The sequence below is a fragment of the Podarcis vaucheri genome, assembly GCF_965113315.1.
Source record: "Podarcis vaucheri genome assembly, chromosome: 5".
NCBI classification, from domain to species: domain Eukaryota; kingdom Metazoa; phylum Chordata; class Lepidosauria; order Squamata; family Lacertidae; genus Podarcis; species Podarcis vaucheri.
Window position 1 is genome coordinate 42146184 of NC_138763.1, and position 14244 is coordinate 42160427.

Consider the following 14244-nt stretch of genomic DNA (forward strand, 5'->3'; position numbering starts at 1 on the left):
ATTACAACTTAAAACTCTCTTTTGTTACAGCCTTGACTGCAGCTCTTATTTTCAGTAACATTTAGAAACAATGGCATGACACAACTTGTTTCATTTTATCTGTAAGTTTTTATATGAAGTATATGGTTCATGAATCACATGCACAAGACTAAAAGATTTCTAGGGAGCTTGCTACAAATGAGTAATCTAGTTCAGTTTAACTATTAGGATGCAACTCTTACTGAGGCAATTGCCCTTGCTTAATGCAGACTGTACCTACCATATGCATCTTAACAGAACAAAAATCCTCAGTCAAGAGCCACTTCACCAGAACCTTTGCCTGTTGTCTCAATGTAAAGTTGCTACAAGTCTGGTATGTCAAGTCTGTGCTGTAATTTTTGATAATTGCTACGCCCAAATCCTAAGCACTTACGTGCTGTGCAAGAAATCATTTATACTGAACTCTTGTTGCCATAGCTTTTTTGGAAGCAGTGGTGCAGCTAGGCCTAAATCTATGACCCTGGAGTCCAGCAACCCCCTAAATTATCACCGGAGAGTGGAAGGTGATGAGGGCAGCAGCAAATGGGTAGACCTGACGTCAGCACCTGGGCAGGTATTGACATGCCAGAGTGTACATTCTAATGGTGGTCACCTCAATGTGTATATATGTTATACAGTGAGAGGATGGCTGGCCGGCTATATGCACAGCTACAGCTCATTCTTTATTTTGTATTTCAAATATACATTGTCTTTTTCTACAGGTAAATGAGTCTACCATCAGGGAAGCATAAGCAAACCTCATATTATTCCTGTAGTCATGAAGATGTGAAATGGCACATGCTCAGAGTATTTCTTCTTTCTAAATCAGGTTGGCAAACTGATAGTTTGATGCTCTAACAAAGCAGTTGTACCGCATAGCACGGCCAGGGTAGGGGCCGGGGAGAAGAGAAATGTGAATTGTATGCATCACAACTGAAGTAATGCACATGGCTACCTAAAAGGGGAGGCCCTGGCTGGATCTGGACACATCAAAGAAGCATTTCAGTTGAAAGAGTTGTAAACAGGGAAAACAGGTAGAGAAAAATGGGGCTCCACGTCGCCATCTGGTGGCACAATGTTATATCACACATACAACACATATAAATCACTTTTTCTTCACCAGTCTAGCTGAGTCCTCAGTGAGATAATTAAAAATGACCCCATTGTACCCTTATTTAGAAGAAAAGCAAATGTTCAGCTACCGTATTATGGAGTCTTGCAACTTGCCTGTTAACTATGGAATCCTGACTGCTTTCCTATAACAGACTTTGCATTCACTACAGATACCTTGCAACAAAGAAAAAAGGCGCACAAACCATACTAAGTTGTTCCCTTTTAATTAGCTCAGTTCTACTAGGCTAGTCATCAGGACTACATAGGAAATGTATCAGTATAAGGCCATTTCAGAAGGTTTATACTATGACCAGATAAACTGAATCGCTCTTTCATAGCTGTTCTATTCGCTGCCCACCCAAGAAGTGAGAATATAAACTCAGAGACTCTTCTAGCTAGAAATCGCATGCAGTGATGCCAAAAGTTAAGATTCAAATGTTGTGACGCAGTTACTAGGCTGTTGTTTTTTTACTACCCTGTTGAAGGGCGTTTGCTTGGGTGTCTATTTTTACTTCATTTAGCTTCATATTTTATACTTTCTTTAAAAAAAATATTGTTTATACTTATTAAACATCAAAAACTATTAAATTCAGAGGAAAAAAAGAAGTTATGTGGTGTGTTCAGTGTGCTGTCTGTCCACCAAGTTGTTTCTGATGAGTAATTATCCAATCCCTAATCTTCATGTTTACATAAGTTATTCCTCTTCTACTCCCTCACATTTTGTCTAAAAGTAATTTGCTTACAATTGAGGATGGTTCTCCCCTCATTCTCTAGTTTTCTGCCAATACCTTCCCAGTTCATTTCCGCTATATGCCTCAATGCATTTAAGAGCAAGGTCCAGATTCCTTGCTTATCCCACAACAAGACTGCTTAACATTTCACACATTTCATATATGCATGCAGTTCACATGCTAAACCATCATACTTAAGAGAGATGAATGTGTGTTTCGGAAGACATTATCAGCTCTGGAAAAGTGCATATGTGCCTGTGATTTTTTGGCATCTCCTTCTCTGGGTGTGCACATATTTAAAGCATGCATTTGCAGATCCCACCACACACCCTGGGATTTCTCCTTCTAGAGTGTGAAGTGGTCCTGACATCCAAATAATTATCTCATGTTCACGTCCTCAGATCCTCCTTACCTGCCAGCATTCTTCACAAAGCCCAAATCAGCAAGAACCACATCACAGAGTTCACAACGAAAGCATTCTGGGTGCCAGTTATTGTTCATTGCTTTGATAACACGGCCAATGATGAATTCACCTTAGAATAGAAGTACCACACTTCAGTTAAAACACTTGATTTATTTCAGGACTCTTCTCTATGTGCACTGCCATCCCCACAGAGAATTCCATGGATGATATATTTTAATCATTTATATTGCAAAGTAATTTACAATTATCTTAGACTCAGAATAAGCCTGCAATTAACTATTATTGAAGAAACTGAGTCTGAGTAAGAGTGACTTAATGAAGGCCACTGAATAATGCATACCCAAATTTTTCAGGCTCAGGACTAATATCCATGCCACTGAAACATAAAAAACTATATTCTGAATCTCAGGAACTTTGGCTTTAAAACCTCAAAACTAATTATTTTATTGCTCTTGACCAGAGTGCCTGATGAGAACAACATCCATCATTAATAATTCTTTCACCTTTGTGTAGCTTTCCTTAAGGGGGGAGAGAGAGAGAGAGAGAGAGAGAGAGAGAGAGAGAGAGAGAGAAGGCTTGAGTGATCTGCATCTTACCACATTCCCCACAGCATGGCGCAAACAGCATCTGGAAGTCATGCTCACAATACTTCCTCCCTTCAAACTGCAAAAAAAGATGCAGGAGAACATATCTTTACAAAATTTCCACTATGTAATTCTAGTTTGCCCACCACAGAGTTACAATTCCCAGCACCCTTAAACTACAGTTCCCAGGATTCTTTGGTAAGGGCCTTTAAATGTGTGGTGCGTATGAAGCTACTGTTACACAGAATATAAGTGCAAAGTTCTAGCTTCTACAAACTATTTACCACCATTATTTCAATCACTGCAGTTTTTGGTGTTCCTTTGAAGTAATTTATTCTTAGGAAAACTAATCCCTAATGCAACCTATTTTGGATCAACATTTTAATAACAATATATTTGTTCTATAAGCATGTACTGCACTCTTACAACACTCTCTCATTTTAATTATATTGGCTGCAGAACAGCGCATGATGGGTGGCAGAGCAACAGGGTACCCTTATGGACCAGGCAATGTTGCATTTGTTGAGATGGGTCAGCGAAGTGACAGCATTCCACAGGTGAATGGACCTTGAATTCATCAGCTCACTCCCTTCCCCCCACCCCCACACTTCCTCCAATACATCTCCAAATAAAAGAACAGAATGTTGCTTCCATGTTTAACTAACTGAAGTTTAGCATCTAATCCCAATATAGGACAAGCTGCGGTTAGTCTTAACTATGGTTAATCGAAACAAGTCAACTTTGAACTGTGGTTTATGAAATTGGTTTGTTTCAATAAACCACACTTAAAACAAACCACAGTTTAGAGTTCAGATGTTAATGCTTGTCTGTGGTTAACTGAGAATGAAATTGAAAGCTTCTAATCACATCCTTGTGGCTATCCTAGAGAAGGATGGAGCAAACAAGCCCTGGCTCAAGAACATAACACTAAACAATAGCTCAGCACTATGTCTGAAGCAGGGCATTACTGACAATACTGTTAGGAAAGCAACCCCTCATTGATGACTGAATCATTTCAAAGCTAAATTACTGTATACATGGAGGAAATGGAAGGGGGTCATTGACGTAAGAATTGCAAATGAATTTTGGATAATCAAACCCCACAGAAAGTTCAGCCAAGCTTCTTAAAATCATGTAAGTGGAGGAAAAAGTCAAGTAGCTTTTCACACTATCAGAAAGATGCTGATCTTACATCGTAGAAGAGTCCATCTGGAAACTGGCGGAAGCACTGAGCACAGACAAAGCAGTTTTCATGATATAGTTCCCCATTGCTGTTCACGATTCGCTCAGTTGGATCAAAGCGAGCTCGGCAGCGCTCACACACAGCATTTGCAAGGGCATCTGACATGTTACTGGGGAACAAAACAGAAAAATAAATATCACAATTACATATTGAAGCCATCAAAACCACCTAACTCAAATTAATCAAATCAATGAGAAGTCCACGCTTACAAATTTATTTATGTTTTACCATACTTGTGGTATCAGATATACAAAATCTATATATTGAAGGGTTCCATATATGCTCATCAACCCCTCCATGTTAGAAAGCCAAATCTTCCAGTAGGTCAGTGGAATATTTTCTGTCAACTTCAATGATGAGCCTATTTGAATCCAAACTGCATAAGAGGACTGAATAAGGCATTTTCTAACACAAAGTAGGAAAAAAAAACCTCAATAAATTTTCTGTGCCCTTTACAGAATATTCTTTGTAATAGTCAACTTTGCTGATGTCTAGATTTGTCTTAAATGTCACTGAAAGCAATGGAAATTTACAGTAAATGTGTTTAGATGCCAGTGTCTCAAGCAGACAATGGAATGAAAAAACAAATAACTGAATGTCCACTTTCAGATAAGTGCTTTACATTACCTTTAGAATCCATTGGCTGGTTTTAAAGCATGTTCTGTGATCTGGACAGTCTTGTTTCCAGCCATATCTGCTTCAGATAATCTATGGCTTAGAAATGCTACAGGGTCACAGAGCCAGACACTATTAATCAACATCACTCATGCAAATAAAAATTCACAAGTAATCTTCTGAGTTTGGAGATAGCCTTGATGCTGTGTTCTTCAACAGATGTGAAAGACTGAACAAACCCCTCCAGGGTTTTAATGTGAAAAGTTAAGCCTATAGGCACTTTCTGAAGCATGGATAACTGTGCAAAAGACAAAATACAAATACTATGCTTTCAAGAGATCTAACTCCAAAGTCATATCTGTTAGTACGGAATCAGCCACCAGGGCTCCTGACACATCAGCAGTTGCCCTCTATCATTGCCTTGACAGAGCAGAGTCACCCAAGGCCACCTATGCTACTATGGAAGGGACTGGAAGCAAGCACAGTCACCTTGGAGCAAAATGCAGTTGATTTACTCATGCTCTTTGATATTTAAACACAAATATATTCCACAACACAAAGTGCAAAAACTACCAGGGAAGCATGGGTAAATACAGATAATGTGGGACATACTGAACAGGACACAAACACAATTGAATGAATGTTTATGCAAGAGCTGAAGGAGTCCTAATAGGCTTTACGAAACAGAAATGAAAACTCCCACCAAGAGACAAATAATCTGTGTCCTTGCAGGCCCATGTTTTTGTCCTTGGAAACATTTCTGGATTCTAGCTATGCAGGTCTTAAATTCATCCATCCCACTCATCCACCCACACACAACAGGCTAAAAATGTCAAATGTGAGAGGATTGATCATATTTAACATCATAGTGACAACAGGCTTTCATAACTCCCAGCAGAATCTTACGAACAATCAGCTATCCAGACAATCTTATGAGAGCACAGGAAAAATTATAATGAAACTGAGTAATTAGGTGCTATATCCCAAAACTATCTTGGGATATACAGAGATGTAATAAAACTGATAAAGGGTAAACAGAATAAGTGACTGTTATAAATAAAAATGTCGTTGGTAATGAGAAGTACGAAGGCCATGCAGAAGTCACAGTGCCTTAAAGAAAGCCTGATGTAAATTAATCAAGATTAATTCAGAAAATATTACACATAATTATGATATCAAACAGGATGAGCTTTTATCCTGGCCACTGACAAATCTAAAAGTGCAAACTTCACAGATATTGTTATAAAATTCCCTTAAATATACATCTCCATCTCCAAATAGAAGTAACTCTTCAACCTTGCCCTCATCTGATCCTATAAAAGGTCTCTCCATTATTGTTCCTACCTGTTAAAGTACTTATCTCCATCAACCAGACTATTAGTTAATTACTTTTATAACTGTGCTTGCCAGCCCCTTGCTAAGACCTCTCAGCCTCTGCAGCAGCTCTAGCAATCATCCATTTCCCACTTTTTTATATGAACAGCATAAACTTTTCAGACTTATTCATGCCACAAAGCTGGGAGCAAAGTTTGGTGGAGGACAGCTTGCTTCAGATAGCAACTCCATGCTCATGTTGAGACTGCGCTGGAGAAACTGCAGGACAATAATAGTCATTAATGACGAGACTAGAGGCAGTGAAATGGAGATACCTGAAAAGTGCCATCTGGAAAGGACTGTGCCATATGGTTTAAAGGAAGCTCATATGTTTGTGCCTGAGAACCAAGGAGCGGGACAACACAGGACAATACAGCACTTGCACCACCACTGAAAGTGAGCAACATAAGCTCTGTAGCAGTAATTGTCCCTGGGATTGTGCTGGACTGGTAAACACATCCCATTGATCCACTGGAGATCAACAGAGAGATGACTCATAACTAAAGCACAGTGTAGATAGCATAGGAAGGCTGTTTACCAAGTGTGATGTCTAATGTCAAAGCATAATCAGATGTGCATCGCTTAAAAGATTTATAATTAAAAGTCATCAGTTTTAATTAATACAATGAAGGTATTCTGTTTTGGGTATAAAAGTCTTCATGTGCAAATTAGCCAGTCAAGATCAACAAAAAGCAAGAAAAGGCAACAACGAAAGAAACCTATTTAAGTTGTGGAATTTTCTTCACACTGTGGCTCAAACATACATGGAAATCAGCATGAGGAAGAGGTCATTAGAAATAACACAAGTGCACGCCCAAACACATCACTATTATTAATTCTCCTGGAGCTTTGTGGTGCTTGAAATTCACAGCTGCTCAGGAGGTCCTTGTGACAATTCAGCTGGGAGCTTGATGGCACAAGAGACGCAGTCCACAACCAGAATTTATTTTGATCTCTGATATATTTAGGAACTCTAACAAAAGAATTACAGTATATCTCTGTCTCTTGTAAAAGATGAGTTGGCAATGTAGCATAAAGGCGTGGTGAATGTTATATTTAATTCCTTAAACATACCAATGTTATATTTAATTCCTTAAGAAGATGATGCTTGGGGTGGGGGGCACCCCTTTTCCTGTAGATACGGACTGTATTTCATTGCCACTGTGTTAAACAATCAGTCTTGTTTGCACAACTGAGAATTCAGAAGGGGCTGTTCTTAACTCTACCTTTCAGTACAGACAAGAAAATTGGGGGAGGGCTGTTTCTGCCTCACAAATACTTGCTCACTATCTATCCATGTTGGTTGAAAGACCCTTGCACTTACAACACTTCTGCATACCTGCTGTGATGTAAGTGTTCACATCTCAGGAGAGAAGCAAATCAAGAGCTCAGGAGCCAAGTCTCTGATTCACCTTTAATGTACATAAACACATCTGATTTAAGTAAGTTAGTTGGCTGAGGATTCTGGGTTCTGAGATGCCAGCCAGAATTGGTGGACCCAACTGATGCCACCTGCTCTCTACAACATGCTCAAACACCTCTCAGAGAGTGGAACAATTTGAAAAGCACTGCCCTACACTTTCCATTTTATCTACAATTCTTCCCCTTCTGAATTATTTCTGTATTCTTCCAAAGTATCTCAGTAAATGAACCTGTCTTCTGTTGTAGCATCTTCCCCTTTAATTCCCCTGCATCTAAAGCATGCACCTCATTCCTCATGCACCAAAACCACACGTTTTCATATGGGGTGTGAGTCACGAAAACAAACGTTTTAGTGCACGGATTACTATGGGAAATGAGATTAAGACACAGAGCCTACAGCCTAGTGCAATTCAGACCTGACATTATTTGCTTAGAACAAAAGAAAAGGCTTCTGGTTCTACTACCAGACCAAATGCAATCCAGTCAACCCTTGTAGCTGCAGAGGAATAGCTTTATGTTATGCAAAACAATGGTCATTCCCACCCACCCAAAAAAAAGCTCAACAACTTTGCCCTTTCCAATAAAAGATCAACAAATTTTTGTCTGGATTTCACTTGAAATATGGCAACCCTGCAATAGACACAAGTTGACGACTACTTGGCAAAAAAACTAAAAGCCTCACTGAGCAGGAGTCTTCTAGGTGATGATAGGTATCAACGTGTTTATTTAATTTATCCTGCATATGATCATGTTCCAGAGGGGATAAGGGTATTGTTTCTTTTAAGAATTTTGAATACCACCGAAATTCCACGGGGGACATATCACAAAGACAGGAAACACTGTGCTTGCTGAACTTTGCCCTGCTTTAGAGATCTTAAGGGAAGGGCAAATCCCTATTCTTTTTTCAGTATGACAATTCAATATATGATGAGAAGAAAGAAAGAAACTAACTAACATAGAAAACTACTTACAATGGAAAAGACTTATTTTGGGTGGTATAAAAGTATTGGTTTGTTCCAGGTGTCAACAAAAGTTTGAACTTTCACAAGACTATTAAGACTACACAGCGCCTTAGCTTTTTGTTTACAACTCCCACATTGTTAGCCTGCCCAGCATCACCAAGGAGGCAAAAGTTCCCAAGGTTGTTTTCCTGTTATTGTTCAGAACTGTTAATACCAGAGCCAAAGAAACCTCTTCAAACAAAGAGTGGAAACTGAAACACAGTCGTGTCAGCCTGTCTAGTTTTGCCTTCCTTCCTGCTTCAAAGGAAACATTCCAATAATCCATTCATCTAAAACAGCTATCCAAATAACCTACCTAAATATCCCAGCTGCCCTGTCTTTCCCATCATTCCATAGTGACCCTGTGCCACTCAGACGATCTTGCCGGCGTTGATAGAGTTTGGAAGATGCTAGCCCCCGAAGTTTCACGCCAGCCATGGAATTCATTACCTCTGGGAAGAAAGCTGTATGAGGATAACTGAAGAGCAGTCCACAAATAACACTGTAGGCTCAAGGAAGCAGTTTCTTCGGATAACTGCTTTTCTCAGAAATACTACAAGAACAAGTCCGTGCTCCTTACGCAGCAGCTGCTGCTCTGTAACTATTCAACATCTTCCTTCTTTTCTTCAAGTATGGAATTAGTGTAATTTGTTCAGAGTCATTTGAACAAGAACTAAAATTTAAAAATCTTGATTTTTTTCACCTTGATTCCTTTACTAAAATCACAGAATCAAAAAAACTGAATTTGAGAGAAACCCCACCACCACCAAATTTGTTTAGTAATTAATACTGAAGACTACTTGCTGAAATAGACTCCTTCGTATCAGTCTTCTTTGACCAGTTCCATTACAATTCTATATTACCTAGTGATCTGATTGCCACTTGGGAAAACAAATGCTGGAAAACAGCAGGCGAGCTTGGAAGCTTACTTCAAAAGCCACATATAGTCAGAATATCAATAAACTGAGAAAAGAAACATACTTTACATTCCATTCCCCACTATGTTCTCTCTGAGATGCAGTAGTGTTACAGACTCAAGCTGTTCCTTTACACAACTAATTCCACGCCCACTTTAGGGAGATCACATTACATAAGCTGGAGTCATGACTAGCGTTTATATTGTTTGGATGATCCAGACCTCCCTAACCTCAGAATCATCAAATCGTTGAGTTGGAAGGGACATGAGGGCCATCTAGTCTAACCCCCCTCAACTTATTTCTCCTTTAAAAAAACAACTTTTTTCATATACTGAAAATTATGTGTGATTATGCTTACTATTGCTGATTCTGGCTATATAAAAATCCAAGCCAAAAAAAAGAAAAAGTAGCAAAATCCAACAATGCAGAAAACCAGTCCTTTAAATTAAGAAGCACAAACAAGTAGCAGAAAAGTTTCCCAGTATCCCAACCAAGCACAGATGCATAATTAGATGTATTATAAGTAAGAAATGACAATTCCAAAATCTATTTCATAAAAATGACAAAAAAGTACTGGCAAAAATCACTCCCTCCTATATTCTACCTGCTTTTTAACATTTTTCAACACGGAAACAATAGCTTTCTTAATTATCTTTCAGAAAAATGGGTCCAAATATTTCAAGCAGGGAGTACTGAAATTAAGTACCTTTGGTTTTGCACCTGCTAATTCCACTCACAGATATGGAGGTGAACATTATATTGGCCTAGTGCACCTGGTTTATGCATATAATAATGCAGCCTTAATCCCTCTCTCAATCCATTAGTCACAGAATCATAAAGCTGGTGAGTGCCTGGAAATCTAAAGTGGCAACTTTGCCAACAGATGACTGTCCAGCCTTTACTTGAAGACCTCCAGTGAGGTCAAACCCACTTTAGTTCTGTTGTCAAACTGCTCTTACCATCAAAACATTTGTCCTAATGTTCAGCTGAAATCTACTCACCTGTAATTTAAGCCCATTAGGTCTACCCCTGTTCTCTAAGGAAGTAGAACAAGTCTCCTATTTCTATGTGGAAGCCTTTCAGGTATTGAAAGAGCCCTATCAACGTTTCCTCTCAGTCTTTCCTTCTTCAGACTACACATACACAGCTCATCTATTCCTCATTTTCCTTACTGCTGATCATTTTGTTGCCCTCCTCAACCTTTTTCAGTTTGTCCATGCTCTTCTTAAAGTGCAGCACCCCAAAATGGACACAGCGCTCAGGAGAAAGCGTGACTGTGACATGCAGTAGAACTATTACTTTCTGTGGCTTGGAAATTACGGTTCTGTTAATACTGTACTGCCAAAAATCACGTTAGCCTCTTGTGCAGCCACAGCACACAAATAGCTCGTTTCAACATGTGATTGACTACAATTCCAAGATTATTTCCACATGTGCCACTGCCAAGTCAGGTATCCCATATCCTGTACCTGGATATTTTATTTATTTAACTAGCCTAAATCTAGAATCTTGCATTTGTCGCTACTGAATTTCATTTTCTGGTTTTTTTAAAATTTATTAAATTTATATACTGCCATTCATCTGAAGATCTCAGGGTGGTTCACAGCATAAAAATACAAAACAAAAGTACAACACACATCATAAAAACAAGATCCAAACCAATAACATCCCTTCTACAAACACATTTAAAGGACCTAGAATGTTAACCAGACAAAGCCCTGGTTGAAGAGGAATGTTTTCACCTGGTGCCTAAAGATGTTTAATGAAGACGCCAGGTGAGATATTTGATAAAAGTTGTTTTGAATTTTATTTATGATGTGTTAGGTATCCTCACCAGTATTGTGTCATCCACATATCTGATAAGCATGCCTTCTACCTCTTCATCCAAGTCATTGATTCCAACATTAAGGAGTACTGGGTCAAAGGAAAAGCTCTGCAGCACCCCACTTGAAACTTATTTCCATTAGCCCTCTCTGAACAATTTCCCAACCTTCTGGGAATCACCTGACATTAAGCTGTTTGCTAATGAAAATATCATCAACAACTTTGTCAAACATTCTGCTGAAATAAAGATAATTTATATGCAAAAGCATTCCCACAATCCACTAAACTAATAATATGTTCAAAAAAGTACTGAGTTTAGCAATAATACACATTTTTGAAAAATCAATGCTGTCTTCTATTATTAATTGCATTATCAAAGTGCTCACAAATGGACTTCTTAATATATTAAATTTCTTACATTTATATCCTGCATTCTCTATCCTACAACCCAAGGTGGCATTTCTGTAGTTCCCAAGCAGTATCTCAAACAGGCACTGATCTGACTTTAACCTTATAAAATCAACTCTATAGTCTATAGTTTTCCAAATTTTCCTTTTCCCCATTTTTGAGGATTGAGACAACATGCCACTTTGGCATATAAGTGATAAAACAACAACAACAACAACAACAACAAACAAACTTTCTACAACAACAAACTTTCTACAATTCTGTGGCACCTCACCTGTTCTCCACAATTTCTCAGATGATACAAATAACTTCTGAGACAAGACCTGCCAGTTCCTTTAGTATTTTATAAAGAAATTCATCTGACCCTGAATACCTGAACTTGTTTCAAGTACTTCCTAAACAATTCCTTATCAATCTTGAACTTACACTGCTTATGCAAGGTTGCTTTTGGGAGAAAATGGAAGGACAGCTGAGTATCAGTTCATTTCATAGAATGGTCATAATCAAGGACCATTGGTCATAATCAATCATTATAACTTTTCCACCTGAGCTATTTTGTTAAGTAACTAAAAGGAGGAAAAGCTATAATCAGCAAACTGGATTCTTCAACAAACTTATATTTTCAAAGTCTTTCATAAGACCTGTTTTAAATAATACACTGTTAAGAATCTAATTCGAACAATCATGTCTTGTTTTTGTGTAACTATAAATTATTATAGCTTTCCCTCCTTTTAGTTACTTAACAAAATAGCCATATAATCAAACAGGTGAGTATGAGAAAGTGAAACACATGTTTCCTTTAATTCATTCTGGTAATAATCAATCATTATAACTTTTCCACCTGAGCTACAGCGAGCCCAAAGAACTGGGAAATAAAATCAAGTTATGAAACACATTCAAATGCAATTCTATACAAACTTACCTGTGAGTAAGCCCGAATGAACATAGTGGGACTTACTTCTGAGTTAACATGCATAGCATTATGTGGTCAGTGCTCCATTTGTCCCGATTAGTTTTACACAGGGTGGGAAATAAGAAGTTCTGATTCCTCCTGCCCTAAATGTTAGGGACCACAGAAAACCATGCAGAAAGCAATAGATGGGATACATATACACACAGGCAGGTCATACATAAAACACAAAACTTCATTGGGATCTCCAATCCACTCTTCTTCCTACCTACATCTATTCAAGGCACAGATAACATGGGGAACATTCACAGGATGGTCACTCACACTAGCAAGCAATGTTTAATTATAGTTACAGAGGTGCAGCTGTGTTAATTCCTTGCAAGAAAACAATCAGAATCTTATGGCACCTTAAAAGAATAACAAATGTAACATGACATAAGGTTTTTGGGACTCATGCCCACTTTTTCAGATGCATAAAGTGAAAGTTGGTAGGTATAAAAAGAATAAAATTGCAAGGTGGGAGTTGAATGGCAATGAGATGCAAAAATTACAATAAAAATATGAACTTATATATATATATATATGTTAAATATGTACACTTTTTGCAGTAGCAGATTTGTGCTAATTGCTAAGATTAACTCCTGTAGTACGGCTGAAAACCATTGGCAAGAAAGTCATATCCTGATAATGGTAAGTTAATTCACACACACAGTGTGATAAAAATCCTTTCTTTCAAGTTCACCCATAAGTGATGGCACTGAACTTATTGATAAATTAGCAGTTTCATGTTGTATTGTTTCTTGTTGCAGAATGGTCACCCTTAAGGTCAGTTACAGAGTGACTTGAGAAGTGGAAATATTCTCTCACTGATTTATGGATATAACCATTTAAATTATCAGACTGACCTGTCTGTCCTATGAAGGGTACTGTTGGCAGATGATAGTATAAATCTCACTAGGTGAATAAACCCCTGGTATTGCGGATGCCATTATTAGATCCTGTTCTAGTGTAACCAGAATGACACAGGGGCAAAGCATCTAGATCTGCCTCCGGGCATGGTCCTTAAACATATATTTACCTCTAGTTTTCACTGACTGCAATTTTTGCATCTCATTGCTATTCAACTCCCACCTTGAAATTTTCTCCTTTATACCTGCCAACTAAATTTCATGCATCTAGCAAAGTGGGCTTGAGTTCATGAAACCTCCTGTCATAATAAACATGTTAGTCTTTAATTTGCCACAAGGCTCTTTGATTGTTTTATCATTGTTACAATATTTCTGTACCCAAACCACACCATCTTTTGTTTTGCCAGTTCTCTGCGGTCCCTCCTTGAGGGAAATTCACTCTGCCCTTGCTGGAGAGATGCTCCCTTCATTATTTCCTTCACATGCCCAGTAACAGATAAGTGTCTGGGCTTTGCATATACAGTGGTGCCCCGCAAGACGAATGCCTCGCAATACAAAAAACTCGCTAGACGAAAGTTTTTTCCGTTCGCAATTTGCCTCGCAAGACGAATTTCCCCTATGGGCTTGCTTCGCAAGACGAAAACGTCTCGCGACTTTTTTTCTTTGACTAAAAACAAAGACATGTTTTGTTTATAAAGTTAATTTATTTTCCCTTAACTTTTTGAACTGCTCTTTACAGTATGTGTGACCTT

At 38.3% G+C, this 14244-nt stretch overlaps 1 protein-coding gene across 2 annotated transcripts in view; it reads right to left on the reverse strand.

Annotated features, from left to right (window-relative positions):
* LIMS2 (LIM zinc finger domain containing 2) overlaps positions 1–14244 on the reverse strand; it is a 47746-nt gene that overhangs the window by 32043 nt on the left and 1459 nt on the right. The window contains exons 1-4 of one of the 2 annotated variants that reach the window (XM_082225192.1): positions 8842–9726; positions 4063–4222; positions 2883–2949; positions 2275–2395 (exon numbers count right to left, since the gene is read on the reverse strand). In XM_082225192.1, the coding sequence (XP_082081318.1) occupies positions 2275–2395; positions 2883–2949; positions 4063–4222; positions 8842–8972 (479 nt within the window). In that variant the 5' untranslated portion in view covers positions 8973–9726. Of the gene's footprint in view, positions 1–2274; positions 2396–2882; positions 2950–4062; positions 4223–8841; positions 9727–14244 lie in introns of those variants that run through there. The other variant, XM_082225193.1, reaches the window with a different exon arrangement.